The sequence below is a fragment of the Aythya fuligula genome, chromosome 32 (genome assembly GCF_009819795.1).
Source record: "Aythya fuligula isolate bAytFul2 chromosome 32, bAytFul2.pri, whole genome shotgun sequence".
Taxonomy (NCBI): domain Eukaryota; kingdom Metazoa; phylum Chordata; class Aves; order Anseriformes; family Anatidae; genus Aythya; species Aythya fuligula.
This window is the reverse complement of record NC_045590.1, coordinates 230983-255627: the sequence shown is the minus strand read 5'-3', so window position 1 is coordinate 255627 and position 24645 is coordinate 230983. Positions and strand designations below refer to the sequence as shown.

Sequence of the window (24645 nt, the reverse complement as noted above, 5' to 3'; positions counted from 1 at the left end):
TCCCCACAGCTATTTCTGCCAAAGCGGTGATGTCTTCACTCCCCCGTCACCATCCATCAGCCCCCAGTCCAGGGAGATGTGCATCTTTGTGAAACGCCACCTGAGCGCCTGGGGTGTATCCGGAGCCCTCTTGTATGTCTCGGAGCCCTTCTCCTTCGCGGTGATGTTCTACAACCCTAGGAACAACACGATATTTGCCCACCAGTATGCGGTGGAGATCTTCCAAGGGCCAACCATCTCTGGGAGCCTGGAGAGCCTCTACTGGTCCATGCGTGGGGACCGACCCCAGTCCCAAACCTACAGGAAGGAGGTGCTGGACAAAAAAAACTCCTCCATCGTTGTGTCCGATGGGACCTACAACATCTCAGCCACCATGTCCAACCACAACAAAGCTGTCTTGAAGGTGCTGGTGGAGGAGACGCGGGGGCCTCTGCCAAAGTATACACCCAACTGCTTTCCTCACCCCAAGGACATCTCCAAGGACAGGCACCCCCAAGCTTTCTCCTACTTGCCAAAATAGTGACAAAGCTCCATGTCCTGGAATTTTGTCCTCACGTTGGGAACCCAACAGTTTCTGCACAAAGTGTGCAGGTTTGGTTTTAATTTTTTGTTTCCTCTGATTTCATGCCCTTTTCACCAAGCCTGCTGACAAACTGGGCAGGCAACCCAAGAAACAAATCATTTTCAGATTTCACACTGAAGTTTTACAGATCTCCATCCTCCAAAGCTGAGAAATTAGGAAATACTGAAGAAAAATAAATCAACACATTTCTCTGAGAGCTGCCCTTCGTGTTTTTGGGGTTGATCATAACCAAGGCAGAAGGAAGAAGGCAGTGAGGGCTCCAGCATCTCAAGTATTCAGCCGTCACAATTTCCATTTCCTGAAATAAAATCTCTTGTCCAGACTGAGGGAGAACAATGGCTTTTTTTCGGTGCTGAATTCCCCTGATAACGTGCACTGGCACTTTCTCCACCTGCTGGGATTGTGGTTCCTCAGCTCTGCACATCCGTCTTGCTTGGCACAACCTTCAGAAAAAGGAGGGGAGGCGGGGGAGGAATGGGAAAATACATTTTTTTTTCAATATATATTTTTTCCTGTTAATTCTGTCCTGGTGACATCTGAAACCAGCTTTTCCTACAGTGAGTCACAGCCGACAAACTAAACACCCAGCTGCTCCAGGAGCTGCTGCTGGGGCTGCAGCAGGGGCAGGTTGCAGGAATTTGGGGCGATTTGTTGTGGTTTCAAGGCTGGCCGCCAGGCAGCTGGCACGCACTCCCTGCAGTCACTCGTTTCTGTATTTCTTTACTCCGTCTTCCGTGTGTTATGGTGGCTTTTGAGACCATGACGGGAGGGTAAAGTACCTCGCTGGGGGTTAAAACAGCTCGCAGAGCTTCCGTGTGGAACGAACATGGGCTTGCTTGGAAATCCCCGAGCACCAGGAATTGCAGAGACACACAAACATGTGCTCCAAACATGTCCGTGCCTTGCACACACGTGTTCCATACACACACGTGCTCCAGGCACGTCTCTACCACACGCACATGTATTTAACACACGTGTGGTCCTGCACATCCCTGCCATGCACATGCATGTCCCACACACACGTGTCCCCCACATACCCATGTCCAACACACACATCCTCCTGCAGATCCCCGCCATGCACACGTGTCCCACACATGCACATCCAACACGTCCCACATGCATCCTCCTGAACATCCCTGCCACACACGTGTTACCCACACATACATATCTGACACACATGTGTCCCACACATGCGTGTCCCCATTTCCCAGACGCATCCCACACACACGTGTCCCCCATACGTGTCCCACACACATCCCCTACATACATGTCCTACACACACATGTCCCACAGATGAGTGTCCCACACTCACACATCCCACACACACGTCCCACACATGCATGTTCCACACACGTGTCCCCCCAAACATGTCCCACGTGTGTCCTGCACACACACATCCTACATACACAACCCACACACGTGTGCCCCACAAACATATCCCACACGTGTCCCATACATACATGTCCCAAATATGTCCCACACATGTCCCACACACATGTGTGACCCACACACCCCACAAACATGTCCCACACACACATGTTCCACACGTGTCCTCCTGCACATCATTGCCACACACATGCATTACCCACAAACACATATCCCACACACAATATCCCACAAACACGTGTGCCACGCTCATGCATGTCCCCACTGCCCCCCCACATGTCTGACGGCGCATGCCTGGGAGTATTGGTCGATAGTCGGCTGAATATGAGCCAGCAGCGTGCTCAGGTGGCCAAGAAGGCCAACAGCATCCTGGCTTGTATAAGAAGCAATGTGGCCAGCAGGGCTAGGGAAGTGATTGTCCCCCTGTACTCGGCTCTGGTGAGGCCGCACCTTGAGTACTGTGTTCAGTTTTGGGCCCCTTGCTACAAGAAGGACATGGAGGTGCTCAGGAGAGTCCAGAGAAGGGCAATAAAGCTGGTGAGGGGTCTGGAGAACAAGTCCTACAAGGAGTGGATGAGGGAGCTGGGCTTGTTCAGCCTGGAGAAAAGGAGGCTCAGGGGCGACCTTTCGCTCTCTGCAGGTACCTTAAAGGAGGCTGTAGCGAGGTGGGGGTCGGTCTATTCTCCCACGTGCCTGGCGACAGTGATTCATGAAAGAACTCTACAACTCAAAGCAAAAGAGTTATAAAGTAGGTATATGGTTTATTTTGGCACCAGGCACATGCGGGGATAGCTCCTAAAGACACACGCACCCTAACGCGGTGACTTGCTTTGGTTATTATGCAGCAAAGAGTTACATATGCATGAAGTTTCTCAATACGCCTATACATATTCATAACCTATCCCTGCTTTGTATTAAAATTAGCTCCAAGAAGTCATTTCCATAAACTCCTCCTGTCTGCGCCTGCACGATGCCTTCTGGTGGTTGTTTTATTTGGGTGGGGGGGGAGTCGTGGGGATGAAGGCCAATAACTCCTCTTCATCACCCCTGGCTGACCCCCTGCCTTTGTGCAGACTCAGCTGTTCCTTGGCACTTGTCCAAACCACAGGGTCGGTCTCAGCTGGTTTTTGAGACAGGTTCCCCGTTTTTGCCAGGAAACGTCCTCTGTGAGGGGCCCCGAGACCCCTTGTTCCGGTTAATTTTCACAGCAGTAAGCAAAGACACTCAGCAATACCTATTTTAATGATATTCTTCCGTTCCTGGCTTTAATAATTATGATTGTTTTATTTAGAAAGCATCAATGCGATTAAGCAACCCCCCATTCTTCTATCTGTGGCGTTAATAGATACCTTAAGGGAGGCTGCAGCAAGGTGGGGGTTGGTTTATTCTCCCACTGGTGACAGGACGAGGGGGAATGGGCTAAATTTGAGGTTTAGGTTGGATGTTAGGAAGAACTTATTTAATGAAGGGGTTGTGAGGCATGGGGATGGGCTGCCCAGGAAGGTGGTGCAGTCACCACCCCCGGAGGTCTTTAGAAGACGTTAAGGTGTAGTGCTTAGTGCTATGTTTTAGTGGAGGACTGGTTAGTGTCAGGTCAGGGGTTGGACTGGGTGATCCAGGAAGTCCCCCCCCATCCTCCATCACCCTGTGGCTTTATACGCCCCCCACACACACTACGCGCTACGCTAACTGCGCATGCGCCACCTCCCTCCCGTCCCCTCTCCACGCTCTGCGCATGCGCTGCCTCTCCCCTCTCTGCCGCGCGCTCTGCGCATGCTCCCCCCTCCCCGCCTCTCTCCCCCCTCCCTCCCTCTCCGTTCCCGCCCCCGCTCCGCCGCCGTTGCCGCCGCCGGAAGTGACGTTCCCCGCGGCGCGGCGCGCGGCCGGAAGCGGCGGCGGGGGAGGCGGCACCGGCCGGATGTGAGGGGCGGCGGCGGCGGGGCCCGGCGGGGGCGGCCCCGAGGTGAGGCCCGGGGGGGGCGGGGAGGGCCCGTGCGGGTTTGGGAGGGGCTGGGGGGTACCGGGGGAATTGGGGGGTACCGGGGGTGCCAAGGTGGTGGGCAGGGGGCCGTGGCCCTGCTCCGCCGAAGCTGGGGGCGTTGAGGCCGGAGAGGGTCCGGGGAGAGCTGGGAGCGGCCTGCCCGTGCCTGAGGGGGCTTGGGTTTTAGGGGCGTGGGGATAGGGCAAGGGGAATGGCTTTAAAGTAAAAAAAAAAAAAAATTAGATTTGGGTTAGGTGTAAGGAAAAAAATCATTGCTTAGGGGGTGGTGGGGTGCTGGAGGAGGCTGCCCAGGGAATTGTGGCTGCCCCATCCATAGGAATGTTCAAGGCCAGGCTGGATGGGGCTCTGGGCAGCCTGTGCTGGTGGGAGGGGTCCCTGCCCAGGGCAGAGGGGTGAAATTAAATGGCTTTTAGGGTTCTTTCCATCCCAAAGCGTCCTGCGGGGCTGTGTTGGTACTGGGGGAAGGGGATGAGAACAGGGAGGGTCTGGTTGTAATGCCAGGGGGGCAGGCAGCGAGCTGATGGGGCTCACTTCGAGCTGTCTGCCCACTGGGGAGGGGGAGGTCCTGAGGAAAGACCCCCACAGGGGCTGCCAAACTCACCTCTCTGCCTCAATTAACCCTGCCCCTTCCCTGAAGTGGTGCCGTGGGGCTGGCAGCGCATCTTGGTTCCAGCCAGAGCAGTGAAATGCTCCAGCTGCTTTGGGGAGGGGGGGGAAAAAGGAATTATTTTTTTTCTCCGCCGTTCCTACCGAGCTGCAGCTAATTCATCCTAATTCTCACCCCTCTCTGCACTGTGCCTCTTCGCTCTGATGCCAGCACCATCCTTCAGCTTAAGCTGTTCTTTTTCCTCTCTGACACGTATCCGTTCTCTGACATTATCTTTGATTATCTTTATAGCCTGCAGTTAGCTCTTCCTTCTCAGCACCAGCTCGATGATGTTAGATAGCCGTGGGTAGGACAGGTTCCCCTGACCAGTCCCAGGACTCCCTCTGCTCCTTCTCCCGCTCTCAACTGCTTTGCACCATCTTCTCCCAAGTGCTTTTCCCCAGGATTTTGCTTGGTGTCAGCGCTGCCTGCACTGGGACTGCCTCTCCCACAGCATTTTGATGCTTTTAGTCACTTTTAACCCCCAGATCTTCTCCACCTTGGCACTCAGAAGCTCTCTTTCAGCAGACGCCTGTTTTTCACCTTGCCCTTTCTGTTTCACCCCATCCTGTCTCTTCAGCTCTCAAGGCCAGCAGGTATTTTCATCCCTTCCTGCATTACGAGCGGTCTCCTCAACTCTCCCCAGTTCTGGGCCAAGGCTGTGGAAATCTCTTGGTCACAAATCATCATTTTCACAGCAGTCGTTCCCGTGCTGCCGGGCTGAGCCCTGGTGCAGCCCCGCGGTCCTTTCCCCACACCCCTGCAGGCTCTGGGATGGCAGGGCTCGGGGCAGGCAATAAAACTGTGGCAAATTCAGCTGACTCCGCGCACAAAACGCCCGTGTGTGACCTCTTGCCTGGTGTGGCCCCCTAGGTTTCCTGCTGTGACCATGCGCATGTGCCACCAAGAGCAGCCCTCTCCGACACCGCATGGTTTAAACCGACCACTGGAGGAGGATCCCAAGCAGCACGGGGTAAGTCGGTGTCTTGCTGAGTTCCTTTTCCCGTTAGGACTCTGTGTTTTGCATCCCATCTGTGCTGGGCACGAAAATCTGAGGCACAGCAGCGGTGGTTTGTTGTCTTATGTGAATTTATGGTGTTGGGTCAGCCTGGACTCTGCAACATCTCTTCTTCCACAAGCAAGCAATTCCCTCTTTTTTTTTGTTTTTGTTTGTTTGTTTGTTTGTTTGTTTGTTTTTTTAATACCTAGAGGTAAGTGTAGGTGTTGGTTATGGGGCTCAGAGTCTGCTCGGGGGATTTCTGGTCACCCCGAGGACTCAACCCGAAGTCTTGTGTGTGGGTCCTGAAGCCTCAATACAAGAGCAGGAATTGTGGGCTTGAAAGGGAGGTCCAGATCCATCCCAGAAGGTGAGCAGGGCAGTCCTGAGCCCTTATCCTTGCTTCCAGCCTTATTTGTGCACGACAGAGTGAGGGATGGACTGCCTGCGTGGTGAGGGAAGCAACTAGTACGTACCCATCTCAGCAGGAGACGGAAAGTGGTCACTTAGGTACAGATTTCTGCTGGTTTCATCCTTCACTGGCTTTCTTTGGTTCTAACCTTCTGATGCATTCAAATTCCCATCCCTTTCACCCTTTGCTGTGTGTGATCTCTTTAACAACTACCTTCTTTGCCCCTCTTTTCAGCTTGCTACCTTCTTAAACTAGCACGAGTTGCCCTTTTGAGGCCCACCTTTGTTTGCAGCTGTGAGTGAGGGACTAACAAAGCTTCGGGCTGATCATATTTTCTCTATGGCAATGAAACCAAATCTTGCATTGAAACCCACTCAGTTTTGTTGTGACTTTTTTTTTTGTAACTTGAGATTGAGTGGGGGCGGGAGGCACAGATAATAAGCAATGGATCTTGGAGCACCTTTTATTCATTAGGCTCTTGCTATAAGTGGAATCGTGCTGTTATTAATAGCATTTAACCTCACACGGTGCATTCTCTGCCTGCTAACGTCTCAGCCCTTTGCCTTCCCTTGCAGTTGCCTGGCTGAAGCCCCGTCCTCAGCAGTGTTAGGGGCACAGGGGCTCATCCCTCGGGGATGTGGCCTGAGTTTCACAACCTGGTGCTGGTTCCAGCGCGTGCTGGTGGCCTTGGGACAGATTCAGCAGAGTCTTTGTGTCTGGAGTGTATCAGTTCTTGCAGGTTCAGCAGCACCAGCTGTCTGCAACTTAATCAGGCCTGGGGAAACTTTAACCGAGTGCCTTCTCAGCGTCTGTCTTTCCCTTCTTCAGCTCCTCTTCTGCTTGTTACTCCCTGGTAGCTACTTCTCTGTTCAAGCCTGTAGAGCCCATTCTGAAGTGGAAGGGACCTGTGGGATGATTTCATGTTTAGTTTTGCAGCAGTTGCCGTTCAGCATTGGTGTTAGGTCAGCAGAAATGCTCTCCTCTGCATGATGTGGAGCTCAGATGCTCTTAAAAAGCCCAAGCGTTGCTCCTGAGGACCTGCCCGCTGCTGCCACCTGCCTTGGAGTTCAGAGGTGAAGCTGGGTATTTGAAAGTGGCTGTGAGGAGCAGCTCCTCGTCTCAGCTGATCACTCTTGCTGCGCGTCAGACACTTTGAAGCATGATTTGATGCGGCGTTTCAGGATTGCTCTGTACCAGGAGACAGATCATGCTTCAGCCTTGTTTTCCTCCCTTGTTATCAGTCAGGTCTGTGCTGATCTATGAGTGGTTTGGATTGCAGATCCGGCTCAGGAGGTGTGTGAGGCAGATCCTGGTGCCTCTACGGAGCAGGGCAGAGCTGGCCAGCGTGCCTGTGACCTCTGTCCCCAGGCTTTCCTCCCCACAGGGCCTTTGGGGCAGCAACTTCAAGGCTGAAGGCTGGCTTCTTGGCTGTTGTGGAGGCTGAAGATTGCTCTGCCCCAGCCAGGGACACCGTCTCTCTCCGTACAGGCCACACACCAGTGTCACGAGGCCAGTTCTGTGTGCATTCTGTGAACAAGCTTGGGGGGTACCCACGGGTTTGAATGGAGCCCAGAGAAACAGTGGCCAGAAAAAGGAGGTGTTTGTGCTGAGAAGGCAGGAAACTGCCCAAACAGGAGACAAAGTGTGCTGGTGAATCCACGGGAGCTGATAAACTCGTGGCAGACAGGCTGTAGGGCTGCACAGAGCTTCCCAAACCCCTGCCTGTGATGATGGTGAGCTGGTACGACCCCCAGCTGCTGGGTAGAGGGCTGAGGGTGGCTTCTCAACCACTGCTCCAGCCGAGTAGCTGTGGGTGAGCAGGCAGTCGGCTGTGCAAGTGGATAACCACCAGCAGTTTGGTTCAGTTGCTAATCACAGGTTAATCAGTAAAAAGATTTCGAAGAAGTATCGATCCCTGTTGTTCCTCCAGCGCCACCCAGCCAACTCGATTTCCCTAAGGTAAAGAGGAATTGCTGACCGCAGGTTTTGCAAGCTCTGCAGTCCCTGCTCATGTGGCACACCTCCCCGCACACTGTTCAGCCCGTGTCTTTGTCTCCATGCCTCTTGTAAAGTCCTGCCCGGTGATGGGTCGCCTCTCTCATCTTCTCCCCTTCCTGATTTTTGCAGAGGGTCCTGTCTGGCTTGGCAGCCGGTGCCTGGAGCCATGGAAGAGCAGCCAGGTTCTCCAGCCTGCGAGCCCCCCTTTTCCCTGCGGCGTGTCTGCGTTTCCGAAGATGGGCCTGAAGGTGAGGAGCAGGAGGAGACTACAGAGAAGGACGCCCCCCGGGTACAGCTGGCGGGAGACTCCCCAGAGCGGCACAGGCAGGTTTCTCCTCGCCGTTCAGGACGCTGCTGGCAAGGACGTGGTTCCCTCGCCCCTCAGGATGTGGACAGCCCCGGCCAGAAGGCAGGAGAGGGTGAGGGGGGTGCCCCGTGCCCCGAGCCCAAGGCACCGGGGGAGCTGCAGCCGCGCAGGCCGTTCCGGAGGAAGCACCGGCTCTACCTGAAGCCCAAATCGAACCCGGCCCCGGCATCTCCAGGACCTGGGGAGAGAGCCGAAGAGCCAGGGCCCTCCCGGGGAAAGAGGCTGCGCTTGATCTGGGGACAGGCTGGCGACTTCCGACGGAAGAAAAGCCGTTTGGAGAACGGGCTGGAGGAGGCCCCCCTCGTGCCCCAGAGCAGCGAAGAAGAGGAGGAGGGAAAAGGTTCCCGGTCCTGCTCCCCCGAGCCGCCTCTTCCCGGGGATGCCCGTCCCAAGCCGGACTTTGTGCAGCTGATTGACGAGCACGGCATCTACTCCACCGCCAAACTCGTGCTGGGCGGCGCGGCGGGCGAGCTGGAGGAGGCGGCGGTGGTGCTGCCGCCCCACCTGAAGCGGGGCGCGAGCGTGGCCAGCAGCGGGGCCGAGTTCGAGATCCGCGAGGTGATCGTGGACGAGAAGCCCTTCCAGTGCGGCGTGTGCGAGAAGGCCTTCAAGCGGGCCTGGGAGCTCTTCAGCCACGAGGTGGTGCACAACGAGGAGCGCCCCTTCCGCTGCGACCTCTGCGAGGCCTCCTTCAAGCGCCACTCGGACTTCAAGAGCCACCGGCTGGTGCACACGGAGGAGCGGCCCTTCCGCTGCGAGCTCTGCGGCAAGCGCTTCAAGCGCTCCTCCAACCTCCAGGAGCACCGGCGCATCCACACGGGCGAGCGGCCCTTCCACTGCGCCTGCTGCGACAAGAGCTTCAAGACGCCCTACGAGCTGCAGCGCCACACGCTCACCCACTGCACCGAGAAGCCCTTCAAGTGCGCCGACTGCGGGAAGGACTTCCCCACCTCCAACGCCCTCCTCCTGCACCAGCGGCAGCACTGCGACGACAAGCCCCACGTCTGCGGCGTCTGCGGCAAGAAGTTCACCTACGGGCACAGCCTCAAGGTGCACGAGCGCGTCCACACGGGCGACCGCCCCTTCGTCTGCCCGCTCTGCGGCAAGGGCTTCAAGCAGTCCAACGCCCTCTCCTCCCACGAACGCGTGCACACGGGCGAGCGCCCCTTTGTCTGCAAAACCTGTGGGAAGGCCTTCAAGCAGTCGTCCTACCTGGTGATCCACGAGCGGGCGCACACCGGGGAGCGGCCCTACAAATGCGAGGCGTGCGGTAAAGCCTTCGCCCGGCCCTCCTTGCTGCTGCAGCACCACCGCGTGCACAGCCAGGAGCGGCCCTACAAATGCAGCTTCTGCCACAAGTTCTTCAAGGACCTGGCCTACCTGGCTGTGCACGAGAAGGTGCACACGGGCGAGACCCCCTACAAGTGCAGCGTCTGCGACAAAGGCTTCGCTCACCCGTCCAACCTGCTGCAGCACCAGCGCGTGCACCGCGACGGCTGAGCCCCACGGCGGCGTGCGCAGCGCGAGCGTTTTGAGGCCAAGAAGCCCACAGCCATAAGCGAGTGTGCTGCAAGCATGCCTGCAGCAACAGACGAGCCCCAGACCGGCCCGCCGCAGCACGTGTTCCCATAGGTGTGCAGGGGACTGCTGCAGCGTCCCTGGAGAGGAGCCCAAAAAGTGGGTGCTGCTGCAGCTCTTCTCCCGAGCCCGAACCCAGCAGGGCTTCAGCTGCATGGCTTTGCTCTGCCAAACCCTGACGTGTGCCGTTCTCCCCGTACTCCTCCCAGAGAGGTGATCCCACAGGGGTCCTAACTGAGCTCTGAGGTTTAGGATCCTGTCTCCCAGCCGGTGCTGCCCGCAGGGAGGTGGCGTGTCGTCCATGAGCTCTGCTGGCCGCAGGCTGGCCGGTGGCAGCGAGCTGTAGCCTATGGCACGCCACCGATGGGCAACTTCGAGGCCTGCTGGGAGGCCGTGGTGGCTTCCAGAGGTGATCTGGGCTGGCCAAGGCTGCAGTGCGGCTGAGAGCCAGTGTCCAGAGCTCTGAAGAGCAGCATCAGCCAGGCCGTGGCAAGCCTGATGCTAAGGGAAGCTTCTTCTCCCCTCAGTGCTGCAAAGAGGACTTTACTCACCCCAGTAAGCATAGCTCAGCCTGGCCCTCCAACAGGCTCCTTCAGCATGTCTGCCTGGTGCTCTGGGGCCACGCTGCTGCCTTCCTGGAGTGCAAGGTGCAGGCTGAGTGTTCCTGGGGAGCCCCTCGAAGTAGGGGAACGCTGCTGCCTGTGACTGAGCCCTGCAGCAGGAGCCCCATCCATCTTTTGGGGGGTGTGTATCAGTGAAAATTATGGTGGGGAACAGCAGTGTGCAGGCACCTCCCTTTCCTTCTAATGAATGTTAAGTGTCCCATCCATATTTCACGCTGCTGCTGACGATCAGGTTGATGATGAAAGCAGTGCCCTTCGCCCTGCTGTGCAGGGGCCACGCGGGCGCTTTGCTGGTACAGCACCACACACGCTGCCTCTGTTCAGCAGCCTGGTTCTCCCCCCGGGCAGGGAGCAGAGGCGGGGTTGTGCTGGCTGCAGATCGAGTGTTCTCACTTAAAATTTGGCCTCAAGGCACAGGGGAAGGGGTGGGAGTGGAAGGGTGACCCTGGGAGAGCTGGAGCAAGGAGGAGAAGGCGCTGCCCAATTTGTGCTGGTGGTGGAGTGTCTTTTGGGAGCCACTGTCTTGCCTCTCCCAGCCCATCTGGAGGAAGGAGCCCACCACGGATTGGAAACACTAACCCTCTTTTCTGCCCCAGGGTGCCGGTGAGGCAGGTAGGGAGCAGAAGAGGGGGGTGCAAATGCTGTGATCTGCTTTGGGAGCCTTGTCAAGGGACAACCCGTGCTGTGAGCTGTTCCTAGCTGCTTGTGGGACCTGGACGAGGAAGGGGTGAGCACACAAAACCAGCGCTGGATCCTCCTCGTTCCCATGCTGTGCGTACCCAGCGCGTCCGACGACAGCACCAGGTCGAGAGCCACCCGAGCTGCTGCTGCCACCGAAGTCTGGATTTGTTCTCTTTGACTGATGGCTGCTCCTGCTGCTGGGCAGAGGGTGGTGCATGGACCTTTCCTTGCGAAGGCCAGCCCCGTCCTCCAATCTGAGCCGCCTTGGAGGGGCCCGGTGTCACGGGCACCTTCCTGCACGCTGTGGGCCTGGAGGTGCCAACCCTCGGACTCCCGGTGATCCTGGTCCTACCCTGTCCCCCTTTTGTATGGTTCCTGTAGCACTGGGGGCGGGAGGGGAGGTGTGCTCCTCAGCACTCTGCACACTAATTACAGGACAGTTATTTAACGATGTCTTTGCCTCGTTGCTTCTTTGAGCCCGCTGGGGCATCTGGCTGAATCCCTGCTTGCCTCTGGGCTTCTGGCATGAGCCTGGTGACCTTGTGGACGGAGAGGGTTTTTTTTGGGGGGGATTAACAGTCTCAGGAGCTGGTGTATCTAACTCAGAGTCCTTACTGCTAGCATATGGCTCAGGTCTGGATTTCACCACTTCAAAGCCCATGTCCTGCAGATATTCAATGCAGAAACTTTCCAGCAAGCTCTGTTTTGGATTTGCACTTTTGAGGATGCACTGTAAGGAGGGTCATGGGCCTCCTGGTCAGGCTGGCCACTCCCTCACCCCAGGGCTTCCCAGCTTCCTCCCATTTCAGCTCTGGAGACAGGCACTGGGAGGGGGTCTGGCCTCTTTGCATTTACTACCCAGATCACCTTCACATTTTCACAGTAGTTAGGAGATCAGAGGACGGAGACACTGCTTAAAAGCAGCAATACGTGTTCCTAGGAATAGATGCCCACAAAGTGCCAGCACAGGCCCCGAATCCTCTTGCTGAATCCACATTTCTCTGTCTCCAGGGTGTCAGGGTGGCCCACTGCAGACCCTTCTTGTCACAGGTTTATCACCAGGGTGCTGCGTGCTGTGGGACTGCCTGCAGTGTTTGTGCAGGTGTGTGCAGGGCATCCGTCACTGCAGCGCGTGCTAGGTCTGCCCTTTCCCCAGCCCTGCAGCTGACTGCAGGCTTTCCAGGTATTTTGCTGAGAGCTGATTGAAAGCGAGGTCATAACTCTGTCCTTGTCTTTCTGCAAAGCTTGGAGAAGGCGCTGCCCAAGCAGCCCTCGGGAGGTTGGATGGATGGTGTGGCTGTGGGAGCGGGCTGAATGTGATGGTTGGGGCTAGGAGGGGTAGCAGAAATGGCACTCCTTGACTGAGACAGCAGGGAGAGAATGTCCTTCACCATTTAAAGCTTGGTGGGACACTGAAGCTGTTGCATTAATAAAGCACCTGTTTGATGTGCATTATAGCAATATTGTCCCTTTGCCCCTAACCGTAGAGCAATGGGTGAACTCTGGGTGAACAAGAACTTGAGGGCTGGCATTTGGAGGACAGATGATGACCATGGTGGCAGGAGGGGTAGAAGATACGGTGTCATTTGTGTCACTCCAGGTCTCCTCTGTGTCACATTTTATCTCTGCAGCTGTGTCACACGCCTGGAGGTATCTCCAGTGGCAATTGTCTGTGTAGGAGCAGCTGAATTGAGCGCTTCAGGCCTCAGCTACAAGCAGCTGATGGAGACCTTGGAGTCAAATTCAATGCCTGAGGCCATCAGAGATGACCTGGGGTATCCAGGGCCTTTAGCTGCTTTTTTTCCAAGGGAGCATGCATCTCTTACAGACCCTATATTGGACATACCAGCCCCTGTGAGTGTCTGGGGTGACTGAGGGCATCTCAAGTGACACTGGTTGGTGCTAGCTGAACTGTGCTGTCGTGGTAGCCAAAAAGGACCCTCTGTGGTGGTTCATTCCACAGAATGGCTGTTACCAGACACCCATCTCCGAATTAAAGGTGTTCTCATGAGCTGGAGTCATGTGTTACCTAGCAATGACATTATTAGGGGAAAGTATGGCCTCGCTGCTGGAGGAAATTACTTCTGGTTTTGTGCTACTTGGATGTCCTGCAGACCCCTACTACCCTCTCAGCTGTGGCCCAAAGGATGATCTCAATTTTGTTCCAATACCCAGTGAGCTGGATTTATCATGTAAGACCTAGAGGACAGGTTACCTGGGCTGAGGCTGAGCGTCAGAAGGCTTGCATGGGGTCTTTCAGTTTATTTTCTTATTGCTCCTAATTTCAGGGCTTTGGTCTAAGGAGGACATGGAGTTTGTTTCGTGATGCAATTGATTGACATGACTCAGTTCCTTGACAGATCACTGTGTTCGGAGGTGCAGCACCTATAGCATGTCTGTGTAGCTGGCTGGCGTTTGCACACTGCTGCAAACTGGTTTTCATCATGTTTTTCATATATGGCATAGATATTCATATATATTCATCATACTTTTTCATATTTTGCACATATATGAAATACATGTTCATATATTTTTGAGTATATATGAAATATGTATGATGATACCATGTATCGTCACCATTTTTCATCATATGGCCAAGTAATGAAGGCAGTGGATATTTATTTTGCTACAAATGTCTTGTAACCTGTTGCGAATGATGCTAGGCAGCTATATAGCTACAGCTGCTAGGCAGACTGGCACAGATGAACATTAGAAAGGAAAGAAAACAGCCCCTCTGAAGTGGCAAGAGGAAAAGGAGAAACATGGGGAACTAGGGAAGCAAAACAGATTTTTCACCTTCCATTAATTCAATTCTATGCATTTCCCAGTTTTGGGATGTCATTCATCTCCAGGGAAGTTGGAGGTAGGGCTGGACACGTTCTGGCACAACAAGCCCATGAACTGGCAAGACTGAAAAAGGCAGGGTATTGCCATGTGTTCTGCTTCTCTATCCCCACCCCATTTAACATCTCATGAGGTGCAGAAGTCCCTAAGGATTGCACAAAAGGCTCTGTCTGCATTAGTTCAAGTGTTTGTACTGTATTGGAGGCTGTCTGCACCCATGACAGTACTATGGACTGACTACTCAGCCAGTAGACCATTGCTTGGAAGTACTTACATGATCTATTCTGGCCTTAACCTTGAGCCAATTTATTCCCCAGGATGTTTTCCCAAATGGTCTCTGGAGGTGAATTTTGTCCCGTTTGCCACTCTGTGTCTGGGCACCCTTGAGAAGAGCCTGGCTCCATCTTCTATGCACCCTTCCTTCAGGGATTAAGGGGAATTAATAAGATCCCCTCTGAGCCTTCCCTTCTCCAAGCTCTCGGCCTCTCCTCATAGGAGAGGTGCTCCCTTGATCACCTTGGTGTCCCTCCATTGACTCTCCCCAGCATGTCCATGTCTGTCTTAGACTGGGGGCGCAGCATTGGACCCAGCACTTAAGGTGCAGCCTCCCCAGTGCTGAGCAGAGCAGAAGGATCACCTCTCTTGACCTGCTGGTGATGCTTTGCCTAATGCAGCCAGGAATAGTTAGCTTTGTAGCTCTTGCACCTGGGCTGGGCAATAAATGGGGGCTTGCCTGTATCTGCAAGGTCTGGGGAAGCCCCCCCAGTGCAGGAAGCATTGGGCAGCCCTTGCTGGCTCCATGGCAGATGAGCATCAAGCATCACGTATCCCTCATAGCATTCACACTCATCACACCTGGGATGGATGGGGACGCTTCTTCTTTAATTCGTTAGCAGTTTTCCTCATGTTTCAGGTTCTGTGCTACTGTGCCAGGCTGCAAGGCCACCAGACTGTCCTGCTCTGTCTGGCTCCTGCCACCAGAGAACCCCTTAGGCTGACTGCAGAGTGCCAAATGGATTAAATAACCTTCAGAAGACTGGCATCCCTTTGGGCAGCTGTTTTAGGGCTATATAAGTCATTGGTAAAGGATAGCTTAGAAATGTCCAGCCCATCAGCTGCTGCTTTGCAGTCTCCTGGAAAGCGTGGTAGGACTTCCTGCAGGTCTGTAAGAGCGTAGGGGAGAAAGGTCCTGCACTGAAGAATGAGGTGCATGAGGAAAAGGGGAGAGGGGGAGGCCTGTGCCACCTCAGGGGCCACTCCTGCACCAGGAATCGTGCCAGCATCACGGGGCAGCATCTTCCTTCATTAGCTGAGTCATCTCCGTGTCAGCATCCTCGGGAGACTCTCCTTTGGCCGGGTAGTAGATGGCTCCTGGAGCCTGGAAAGGTGTTGCAGAGGCACCTTGCTCCCTGGGGCGCCCACGGTCTGCAGAGCAGATGGGGACAAGGACACGCAACGTTTACTGGCCTGGGGGCGATGGAATCCCCTGAGCTCAGCTGAGGTGACCCCATCTCTGGGTGCTGCATCACCTCAGATCTCTGGGCCTCAGGATGGCTGATGTATGGGGATGGGGACATTGAAATCAGGTGAGGCGGACTCACCTGCAGCTAGGTCTGTGCCGATGCACCTCCTTTTCAGGTAGAGCCACAGCAGGACTCCACTCGCCATCATCAGCAGGGCAAGCAGTGCCACCAGCGCGGAGCAGGACGATGGAGAGCCTGTGGGGAGAGCACCCCCAGATCAGGATCCTGCTCCCAGCCAGTAGCAGGTGGAAGAAAAACAGACCAAACTTGACCCGATCCCCCCAGCATCTCAACTGGTGACAGAGCAGGGCTTTCCTTAATTATGTTTAGTATTAAAACCTGTGTTTTAATAGCCAGAGCTAACTGTTCTGTGCTTCCCACCATGAGCACAACTGATCCCTTTCTGAACCAGTTTGCACTGCCCTGCAGCGCTGTGGTCTCTGCAGCACTGTGTGAGGACTGTGGGACGCTGCAACCCTTAACAGGGTTTATATCCCACTGATAATCACATCCATAGGTATGCGATAAGCTGTGAGGTTTGTGAAACCTTTCGTGTTCCTCATCCCTGCTGCACTCCTGCTCTTACAAGAGCTCCATCACCTCCCCGGTGCATTGTTCTTAGTATTTGGAGTACAAGACTATGCATAGAAAAAGAAAGGCATACTTCTGGCCCTCATCCATCCTTCGTAATTGTCATACCTCTGTTATATTTCAGGAAAGGGGGCAGGTCATGAAGAGAGCACAGAGAGTCTTTGAGGGTTAAGAGCTTCAAGAGGAAGTGGCAGATGCTGGCTTATTCTAAGATCATACAAACATCTCTGATATGCCCAACAGTGATACTGAGCTCACTGCATGTAGATAACAAGCAATATCCACCAAGAAAGGCCTCTGAGAGCTTGTTTGGACAAATAAATGCCACAAGCTTTACATCTCCCTCCCCTTTTGCAGTGAAATAGCCATGCCAGGGTTGCATACACCATTCTGAGGCCAAAACCATTGAACTCTCCCTCCTTGTAGGCAGACCTATGTGCAGAAGCAGCTCAGCCTCACGAGATGCAGCGTGGAGGGCACTGTCTTTCCACTTTCTCCTCACCGTGAGCCCTGCCTCTCACCCCACACTGCCAGTTCCCATAGGAAGTTCTGGGCACTCACCTTTCGGCTCCGAGCACACCACGCCAGCTGTCGCACCGTTCCTGCACGGCCCTGGGCTGATCTTGCTCCGCTGGCACTCCAGGAGGAGCGACTCCGTGCCCCGGCAGCTCAGCCCCTCCAGGAAGGCACGGTGGTGCTCCCGGCTGAAATGGGCTCCCGTGGGCACGGACTGTGCCGGTCCACAGCCCAGCTGCTTGCAGGCCACCTCTGCCTCCAGCAAGCTCCATCCGCTGCTGCAGATGCTGTACCAGGTGGTGTTGTACCGCACCTCCACGCGCCCGGCACAGGGGCTCCGGCCATCCTTAACCCGCAGCTGCAAGGGGTTGGTGCCTGCAGCGGAGAGCAGAGGGGGTGAGGTGGGCTCCTTCACTTCATCACACGCAGCACAGGGACGGAGAGACACAAAGACATGGACTGTGCGTGCCCACGTGCTCCAGGTGTATGTGCAATGTGCTACCCGTGCCCACTGTGCCCTTCCCTTGCATGAACGCCCCCTTACAAGAACATCCCCATCGTCTCACACTTCTGCACGTGTCAGAGCTGACTCCATCCCAGTGCAGGAGAATGATGCTAGGGATTTCTGAGCATTTTTTATCACCCCCGGGGTCACCTGAGCACACGACTCCCGCATCTTCCTCGTGGTTGCAGTTGTGGAGCCCCCAGCCGTTCAGGTTGCAACGGGAGAAGTTGGCTTCAGTGCCCGTGCACTCCACATCATCCAGCCAGATGGGGTCAGCCCCTTGTCCAAAATGAGCCTTGCCCGGGGCCGACACTGCTGTCCCACAGCCCAGCTGCTGGCACACCACCTTGGCATCACTCAGGTCCCAGCCGTCGTCACACACGGTTCCCCACTGTGCATTGTGAAACACCTCCACTCTCCCGGCGCAGCGGTTGGGGCCATTCACCAGCCGGACCTGCACAGACTCCGTGGTGTTGGAGTCTGCAAGGAGAAATATGTGGCCTGCTGTTTAGGAGAGAATGGGGGAATTGTCATCTCGGGACATTCCAAAAAAAAAAAAAAAAAAACAGGAAGAAAAAGAAAAAGAAAAAGAAAAAGAAAAAGAAAAAGAAAAAGAAAGGAAGGAAGGAAGGAAGGAAGGAAGGAAGGAAGGAAGGAAGGAAGGAAGGAAGGAAGGAAGGAAGGAAGGAAGGAAGGAAGGAAGGAAGAAAAAGGAAAAGGGGGAAAAGGAATGAAAGAAAAAGGAAGGAAAAGGAAAAGGAAAATAAAAATGGGAAGGGAAGGGAAGGGAAGGGAAGGGAAGGGAAGGGAAGGGAAGGGAAGGGAAGGGAAGGGAAGGGAAGGGAAGGGAAGGGAAGGGAAGGGAAGGGAAGGGAAAAGGGAGAGCAAATGCAGAGTTGCTAAAGCTCCCTTGGCAGGAGATGCAACTCCCAGCTCTTACTGAGGAATTCATCTCTCCCTTGCCTGTGGAGGTGACTTGGTTTCAGAGTCAGACCCTAAAATGTTGGTATTTTTTCCAGGAGTGTATGTGAGCCAGGCAGAAGTCCCATCCCTTTCAGTGCAGACCTGGCTGTTGAGAAGGGTGAGTGTGCCCCAGGGAGCACATTGAGAGGAATGCCCACACTCAGGCTTGCTTCCACTTGGTGCCATGGGGGATTCCTATGGGTTTTTGGCTATGAACAGAGCATCTGCTGGTGCTCAGCTTCTTCAGCCTGGCACAGGTCTCAGTTTCTGCCTTGCACCTCACTCCTTCCAGACAGACCCACACACCCCTGACCCCTGCGATGCCTCTCGTTGCAGAATTTAACCAACCTGAGCACACCACACCGGCATCTTCCGCATGATTGCAGTTATTCTGTCCCCAGGGTCTGGCTTGGCATTGGGCAAGGGTGTCCTCAGTCCCTACACAGCTCACATCATCCATCCAGATGCGCCCGGTGCCTTGCCCAAAGTGAGCCCTGACGGGGGCCGACTCAGCCCTACCACAGCCCAGCTCCCGGCACACCACGGTGGCAGCCCGCAGGTCCCAGTTGTCATCACACACCGTCCCCCACTGCCCATCGTGCAGCACCTCCACTCTCCCGGTGCAGCGGTTGGGGCCGTTCACCAAGCGGACCTGTGCCTCCACTGTGATGCTCGTATCTGCAAGCAGAGAATCCCTATAGTTAGCTTCTTGGCTCAGTGCCTTGTAGGAAGGGGAAAAAAATCCCTTTTTTGGTGCCTTTACTCCCTTGGGGAGTCCTCTTCTTGGTGTCCTATAGGTCTTACAAAGTCTCAGCACAGCCCAAATCACAAATGAGCCTCAACATCCCATTCAACCAGGTAAAGTGAAATCAGATCAGGACAGATATAAAAATATTAGAATGTGATCAAAGGAGGGCAACGAAGATGGGGAAAGGACTAGAGGGCCTGATTTATGAGCAGCTGAGGTCACTTGGTTTGTTCAGCTTAGAGAACAGGAGGCTGAGGGGTGACCTCAGTGTGGACTGCATGGGAAGCAGAGGGGAGGTGATCCCTTCCCTCTGGTGATTAGCAATAGGACTCATTGGGATGGCTTAAGGTTCATCAGGGAAAGTTCAGGTTGGATATGAGGAGAAAGTTCTTCATTGGGAGGGTGGTCAGGCACTGGAATAGGCTTCTCAGGGAAGTGGCCACAGCCCCGAGACTCTCTAGCCAAGAAGCATTTGGTCAGCTCCTTGTGTGGAGCCAGGAGCTGGAATTGATGGTCCTCGTGGGTCCCTTCCAACTCAGAATATTCTGTGATTGTATGAAATCAGGTAGCCCTGGGCTACTGGGATGCAGGGATGGAGGAGTCAGGGGCATCTGCAAAGCAAAGAGCCCCCATGCCCAGCAAATCTGCCTCCCACTGAATAAAGGGGTCAGTTCAGAGAGGAGAAGGCTTTGGGGCAGGGGACTCCAACCTGTGCTTTTCTGGATCCCTGTGTCTGGGGTTATGAGCATCACCTGAGCACACAACACCGGCATCTTCTTCGTGAGTGCAGCTATTGATTCCCCAGGGCCTGGCCCTGCATTCGGTGAGGGTGCTTTCTCTCCCGGAGCAAGCAACTCTGTCCAGCCAGATGGGATCCATCCCTCGTCCAAAGGAAGCATGTGCCGTGGCCGACACGGCCGCCCCGCAGCCCAGCTGCCGGCACACCACCGCGGCATCGTTCAGGTCCCAGCCGTCATCGCACACGGTGCCCCACTGCTGGTTGTGAAACACCTCGACTCTCCCGGAGCAGCGGTGAGGGCCTTCCACCAGCCGAATGGTTGACTTGTTGGCAGTGCCAGCATTTGACAACACTGCAAAACGTGGTGGGGAGACCGTGTGTCAGCAGTGCTGAGGGTTGGAAGGATCTCCTAGATGTTTTACTGACATCTGCACCCGCAGGACCAAGGTGTCCACCTGTCTGTAGGATGCAGGTGCCCTCACGTTAAATGGGTGATCCTTTGGGATCGCGTGCACTGGAGCAGGTTTCCCAGAGAGGCTGTGGAGCCTCCCACCTTGGAGATCTTCTGAAGCCTTCTGACTTGCTCCTGGGCAGCCTGTTCTGAGGGGCTCAGTTTGGGTGGGCAGGTTGGACCAGGTGACCTCCACAGGTCCCATGCAACCCTAGATATTTTGTATGATTCCGTGATCCAGTGACCCCTGAGATCCTGCTGTCTTGTAGGGTGTGCAAGGACCACTTAGAGGGGGAGTTCTCATAGATACTCCCTTTTTCCATCATTATGGGTATCAGAGAGGGGAAAGAGCCCTTCCTACTGCAAATAAACTGCACCCTCCCTACACCATCCTGCTCCAGCCCTCCCGGGGCAAGTCCCACACCCTCTGGCCTCCAGCAACAGGGTAGCCACAGCTTGCCTGAGCACACCACACCAGCATCATCCAGGTGGCTGCGGAATCATTCACCAGGCATTCAGAAAAGGGCATTTTCTGTCCTGGTGCAGGCCACTCTGTTCAGCTAGATGGAGTCTGCCCCTTGGCTGAAGTAAGCCCAAAACCAGAGAAATACAGTGCCAGCCCACTGCAGCATCACTGTAATGGCAGTAAGGTGCAGCACAGACCCCTTACACCCATCCTGGCCCCTGCGATGCCTCTCGTTGCAGAATTTTACTGACCTGAGCACACCACACCGGCATCTTCCGCGTGGTTGCAATTATTCTGTCCCCAGGGTCTGGCTCGGCAGTGGGAAAGGGTGTCCTCAGTCCCGGCACAGTTCACGTCATCCAGCCAGATGCGCCCGGTGCCTTGCCCAAATCGAGCCCCGCTGGGGGCAGACTCAGCCCTACCGCAGCCCAGCTGCCGGCACACCACGGTGGCAGCCCGCAGGTCCCAACCATCGTCACACACCGTCCCCCACTGCCCATCGTGAAACACCTCCACTCTCCCGGTGCAGCGGTTGGGGCCATTCACCAGACGCAGTAAGGAGGATTTTGAGGTGTCCGGCTCTGAAAACACAATCAGGGGTAAGCCCTTGGAGAAATTCATGCCAGTTTGTACCTCTGTTATTCCTACCCTAGTTGGTGTTTTGTTTTTGTTTTTTTTTTTTTTTTCAGGCAGAGAAAGTTTCTCTTGTGCAATTTGCTCCAGGACAGCTGATGAAGCTATCTCTGGGCTGCAGTCAGTGCTGCTCAGCTGGGAATAATACAACCCATCCTTTAGGATGGATCTGTCTTTTAGGAACAGGGACGTTCTGCTTCAGGCTAATTACTTCCTAGGCTTAGAGCTTGTCACAGTCATGGATGTGGGATCATAGAATCGTAGAATGGTTTGGGTTGGAAGGGACCCTTAAACATCATCTGATCCACCCCTCCCTGCTGTAGACAGGAACATGTTTTGCCAGAGAAGGTTGCTTAAAGCCCCATCCAACCTGGCTTTGCACACTTCCAACAATGAAGCATCCACAAGTCCTCTGGGCAACCTGCTCCCATGTCTTATTACCCCCATCATGAAAAATTTCTTTCTTTTATGGCATTTACATCTACCCTCTCAGTTTAAATCCATTGCTAGGAATCCAGTGGCGTGAGCTCAGAAGGAGAAAGCCCTTACATTGACTCCAAGCCCTTACATTGACTCCAAGATCGCAGAGTTCACGTATTGACTCCGGGACACCCAAATGTGGCACTGTCCCCCATGATGCGCCACGTTTCAGGAGTGCAGCTTACCTGAGCACACCACGCTGGCGTCTTCTCTGTGGTTGCAGTTATTCCTCCCCCAGGGACTGGCTCGGCAGTGGGAAAGGGTGTTCTCAGTCCCGACACAGCTCACGTCATCCAGCCAGATGTGCCCGGTGCCTTGCCCGAAGCGAGCCCTGCCAGGGGCTGACAGCACCGCCCCGCAGCCCAGCTGCCGGCACACCACCTTGCCGTCATTCAGGTCCCAGCCGTCGTCACACACCGTCCCCCACAGCCCATCGTGCAGCACCTCCACTCTCCCAGTGCAGCGGCTGGGGCCGTTCACCAGCCGCAGTTCAGCTGAGCTCGAGTTCCCTGCGTTTGTAGAGATGCCGGGGAAATTCATGCAAGCATCATTGCAGAGCACCTCCCTCTGTCCCACCCCATCTCATTCACCGACTGCATCCTACATAGGACCTGCGTTGGGACACAAATAACATTCAGGATATAAAAAAGATTTCTGTGGCTAGGCACTGATGAATAACCAAAGGAATAAATACCAGGTATGAAATTTGGCTTAGGGGTGATGCACACAGGATCCAAGAGATGCAAATGGGAGAGGTCTGCAAAAGGAGCCTAAACCTGCCTCCACTGCACCCCAACAACTCCTCTGGGGAGAGTCACAAACCCATAGAATGGTTTGAGTTAGAGGAGACCCCTAAACATCATCTACTCCAATGCCCTGACATGGGCAGGGACATCTTTCACTGGAGCAGGTTGCTCAAAGCCCTGGTGAAATATCTTTCTCCGTCTTTCTTTAAGCCCTGCTCCCTGTCCCAAGTGTGCAGGAGCTCTGGTCACGAGTCCATCTGTAAGCCTGCCTCCTGCCCACCCCAGCCCAAGTCTCACCTGAGCACACCACACCAGCATCTTCCCCATGGTGGCAGTTGTGGACACCCCAAGTCTTTGCTTTGCACTGGGAGATGTCATTTTCTTCCCCTGTGCAGTTGACTTCATCCAGCCAGATGCGGCCGGATCCCCACCCAAACCGAGCCGATCCTGGGGCTGAAAGAGCCATCCCACAGCCCAGCTGCCGGCACACCACTGTGGCATCGCTCATGTCCCAGCTGTCATCGCAGACTGTACCCCACTCGTTGTTATAAAACATCTCGACCCTCCCGATGCACTTGTTCAAACCACCCACCAGCCGAAGCGTGGTGGTTCTGGAGATCCCTGAGCCTGAAAAATACAGAGAAATGGGCATTATGAGTTCCCACTTGGATGTCTCAGCATCTGCAGGGCTGACGAAGGATGAGCATCCCAGCAGTGGGTGTAGATGGTGTTGCTGCAACCTGCTTGCACATGGCAAAGGATGTTGTGTTTTTTTTCTGTTTGATCTTGTGCTTTCCTGACTGTTGATAACCACATAGATCTATCTCTGGAGGTTTATCTTCCAAGACAAAAACTAGATGGGTAGTAGCTGGCTCAAAGCTGCCAGTGTGTGCACTGCATTACAAAGGCTTGTTCTGCTGCATCTTTCCACATTTATCTGCATGACCTAGCATTTAGCAGCACTGGCAGCACAATCCACTTTGCCTGTCCTAACCCTGGGCATGGTGCAGTTGCATCTGCTGCCACTCAGGCAGCGTCCTTGTACCCTTCAGCTTCCACTCCAAGAAGGCTTCAGGTGCTTTGCCCCATGAAAATGCCTTGGACACCCTTGGACATCTCCAGACACTGAGGTGTGTCTTACACCATGCTGTTTTTCTCCCGTGTCCATGTCCATATTTGTCTATGTGTCTGATAGCTCTGTTCTTTAATGTGGTTTCTACTGAAATGGAAAATTCTGGACACCAGAATTATTTGCCAGCTTGTTCCCAAACTGTTCCCAGCCTGCAGTTTGCAGGACAAGACTTGACCCATCTGCAGAAAAAGCACGCAATGAGGATTACCTGAGCACACAACGCTGGCGTCTTCCATATGGCTACATGTGTGGAGTCCCCAGGGCTTGAAGGGGCATTCAGCAAGTGTTGCTTCTGTCCCAACACATCTCACCCCCTCTAGCCAGATGGGGCCAGACCCTTGCCCAAAGGAAGATAATCCTTGGGCTGATACCGCTGTCCCACAGCCCAGCTGCCGGCACACCACCGCGGCATCGTTCAGGTCCCAGCCGTCATCACAGATGGTGCCCCACTGCCAGCTGTGGAACACCTCCACCCGCCCTGAGCAGCGGTTGGGACCATTCACCAGCCGCAGGGCTTCTGGGCTGCCCAGGTCTGCGTCTGGAAAGAGAATTGGCATGAGAATAAATCCCAGAAATTCCTGCCTGTCTGGTTACCAGCAATGCTGTGGACGTCCCTGTCCAGGGGTCTTTCATGCTCTCCACCAGCATATTTCTCATTTACCTCACTAAGGACATGCATGTATGAGCACTTTTTGGATCAGAAGTGTTAGGACCTTGCCTTGACCTCGCCCTGTGAGCCTGGCCAAGTTTTTGCCACCCATTCAAGAATAAAGTCCTGCTTTAGGGGAAAGGGATAACTCTGGAGTCTCCAGACTACAGGTACACAGGCACTGAGATCCCAGGGAGGGCAGCACGGACCTTTTATCGCATATACCATCAGCTCTCGTTGTCCTGGCAGCATGGCAGAGGATGCTCACCTTCTCAGCACACACGCTGAGATTTTAGCATCCATCCCAGCAGACAGGCAAGGACTCTAGCAGAGAGACCCTCTCTAGGAGAGAGACCCTTTCCTGCTCCCTGCAGCAGAGGACCCCA

The 24645-nt window shown here is 54.7% G+C and overlaps 2 protein-coding genes across 3 annotated transcripts in view; one reads left to right on the top strand and one right to left on the bottom strand.

The window, feature by feature from the left end:
• Positions 1 to 3896: 3896 nt before the first annotated feature.
• On the top strand, positions 3897 to 11724 carry LOC116500186 (zinc finger protein 768-like). Of its 2 annotated transcripts, XM_032205103.1 has the most exons (3): positions 3897 to 3932; positions 5491 to 5590; positions 8154 to 11724. In XM_032205103.1, exon 3 carries the CDS (start codon positions 8191 to 8193, stop codon positions 9889 to 9891), a length of 1701 nt encoding a protein of 566 aa, XP_032060994.1. In that variant the 5' UTR covers positions 3897 to 3932; positions 5491 to 5590; positions 8154 to 8190; the 3' UTR covers positions 9892 to 11724. The 2 variants fall into 2 exon arrangements, with proteins under 2 accessions (XP_032060994.1, XP_032060993.1); XM_032205102.1 differs by lacking the exon at positions 3897 to 3932 and having other exon boundaries at positions 4682 to 5590.
• Positions 11725 to 15399: 3675 nt separating this feature from the next.
• The window catches only part of LOC116500171 (deleted in malignant brain tumors 1 protein-like), a 53337-nt gene continuing 44091 nt past the window's right edge, over positions 15400 to 24645 (bottom strand). Inside the window, 11 exon segments of the mRNA XM_032205088.1 lie at positions 15400 to 15542; positions 15719 to 15835; positions 16793 to 17122; positions 17403 to 17756; positions 18564 to 18893; positions 19716 to 20054; positions 20614 to 20871; positions 20874 to 21200; positions 21918 to 22241; positions 22776 to 23105; positions 23819 to 24148. Of these exon segments, the coding sequence (XP_032060979.1) occupies positions 15400 to 15542; positions 15719 to 15835; positions 16793 to 17122; positions 17403 to 17756; positions 18564 to 18893; positions 19716 to 20054; positions 20614 to 20871; positions 20874 to 21200; positions 21918 to 22241; positions 22776 to 23105; positions 23819 to 24148 (3182 nt within the window).

Bases quoted from the DNA above. Each gene is read 5' to 3' on its own strand.
- LOC116500186 (XM_032205103.1), top strand. From the start codon at position 8,191: ATGGAAGAGCAGCCAGGTTCTCCAGCCTGCGAGCCCCCCTTTTCCCTG.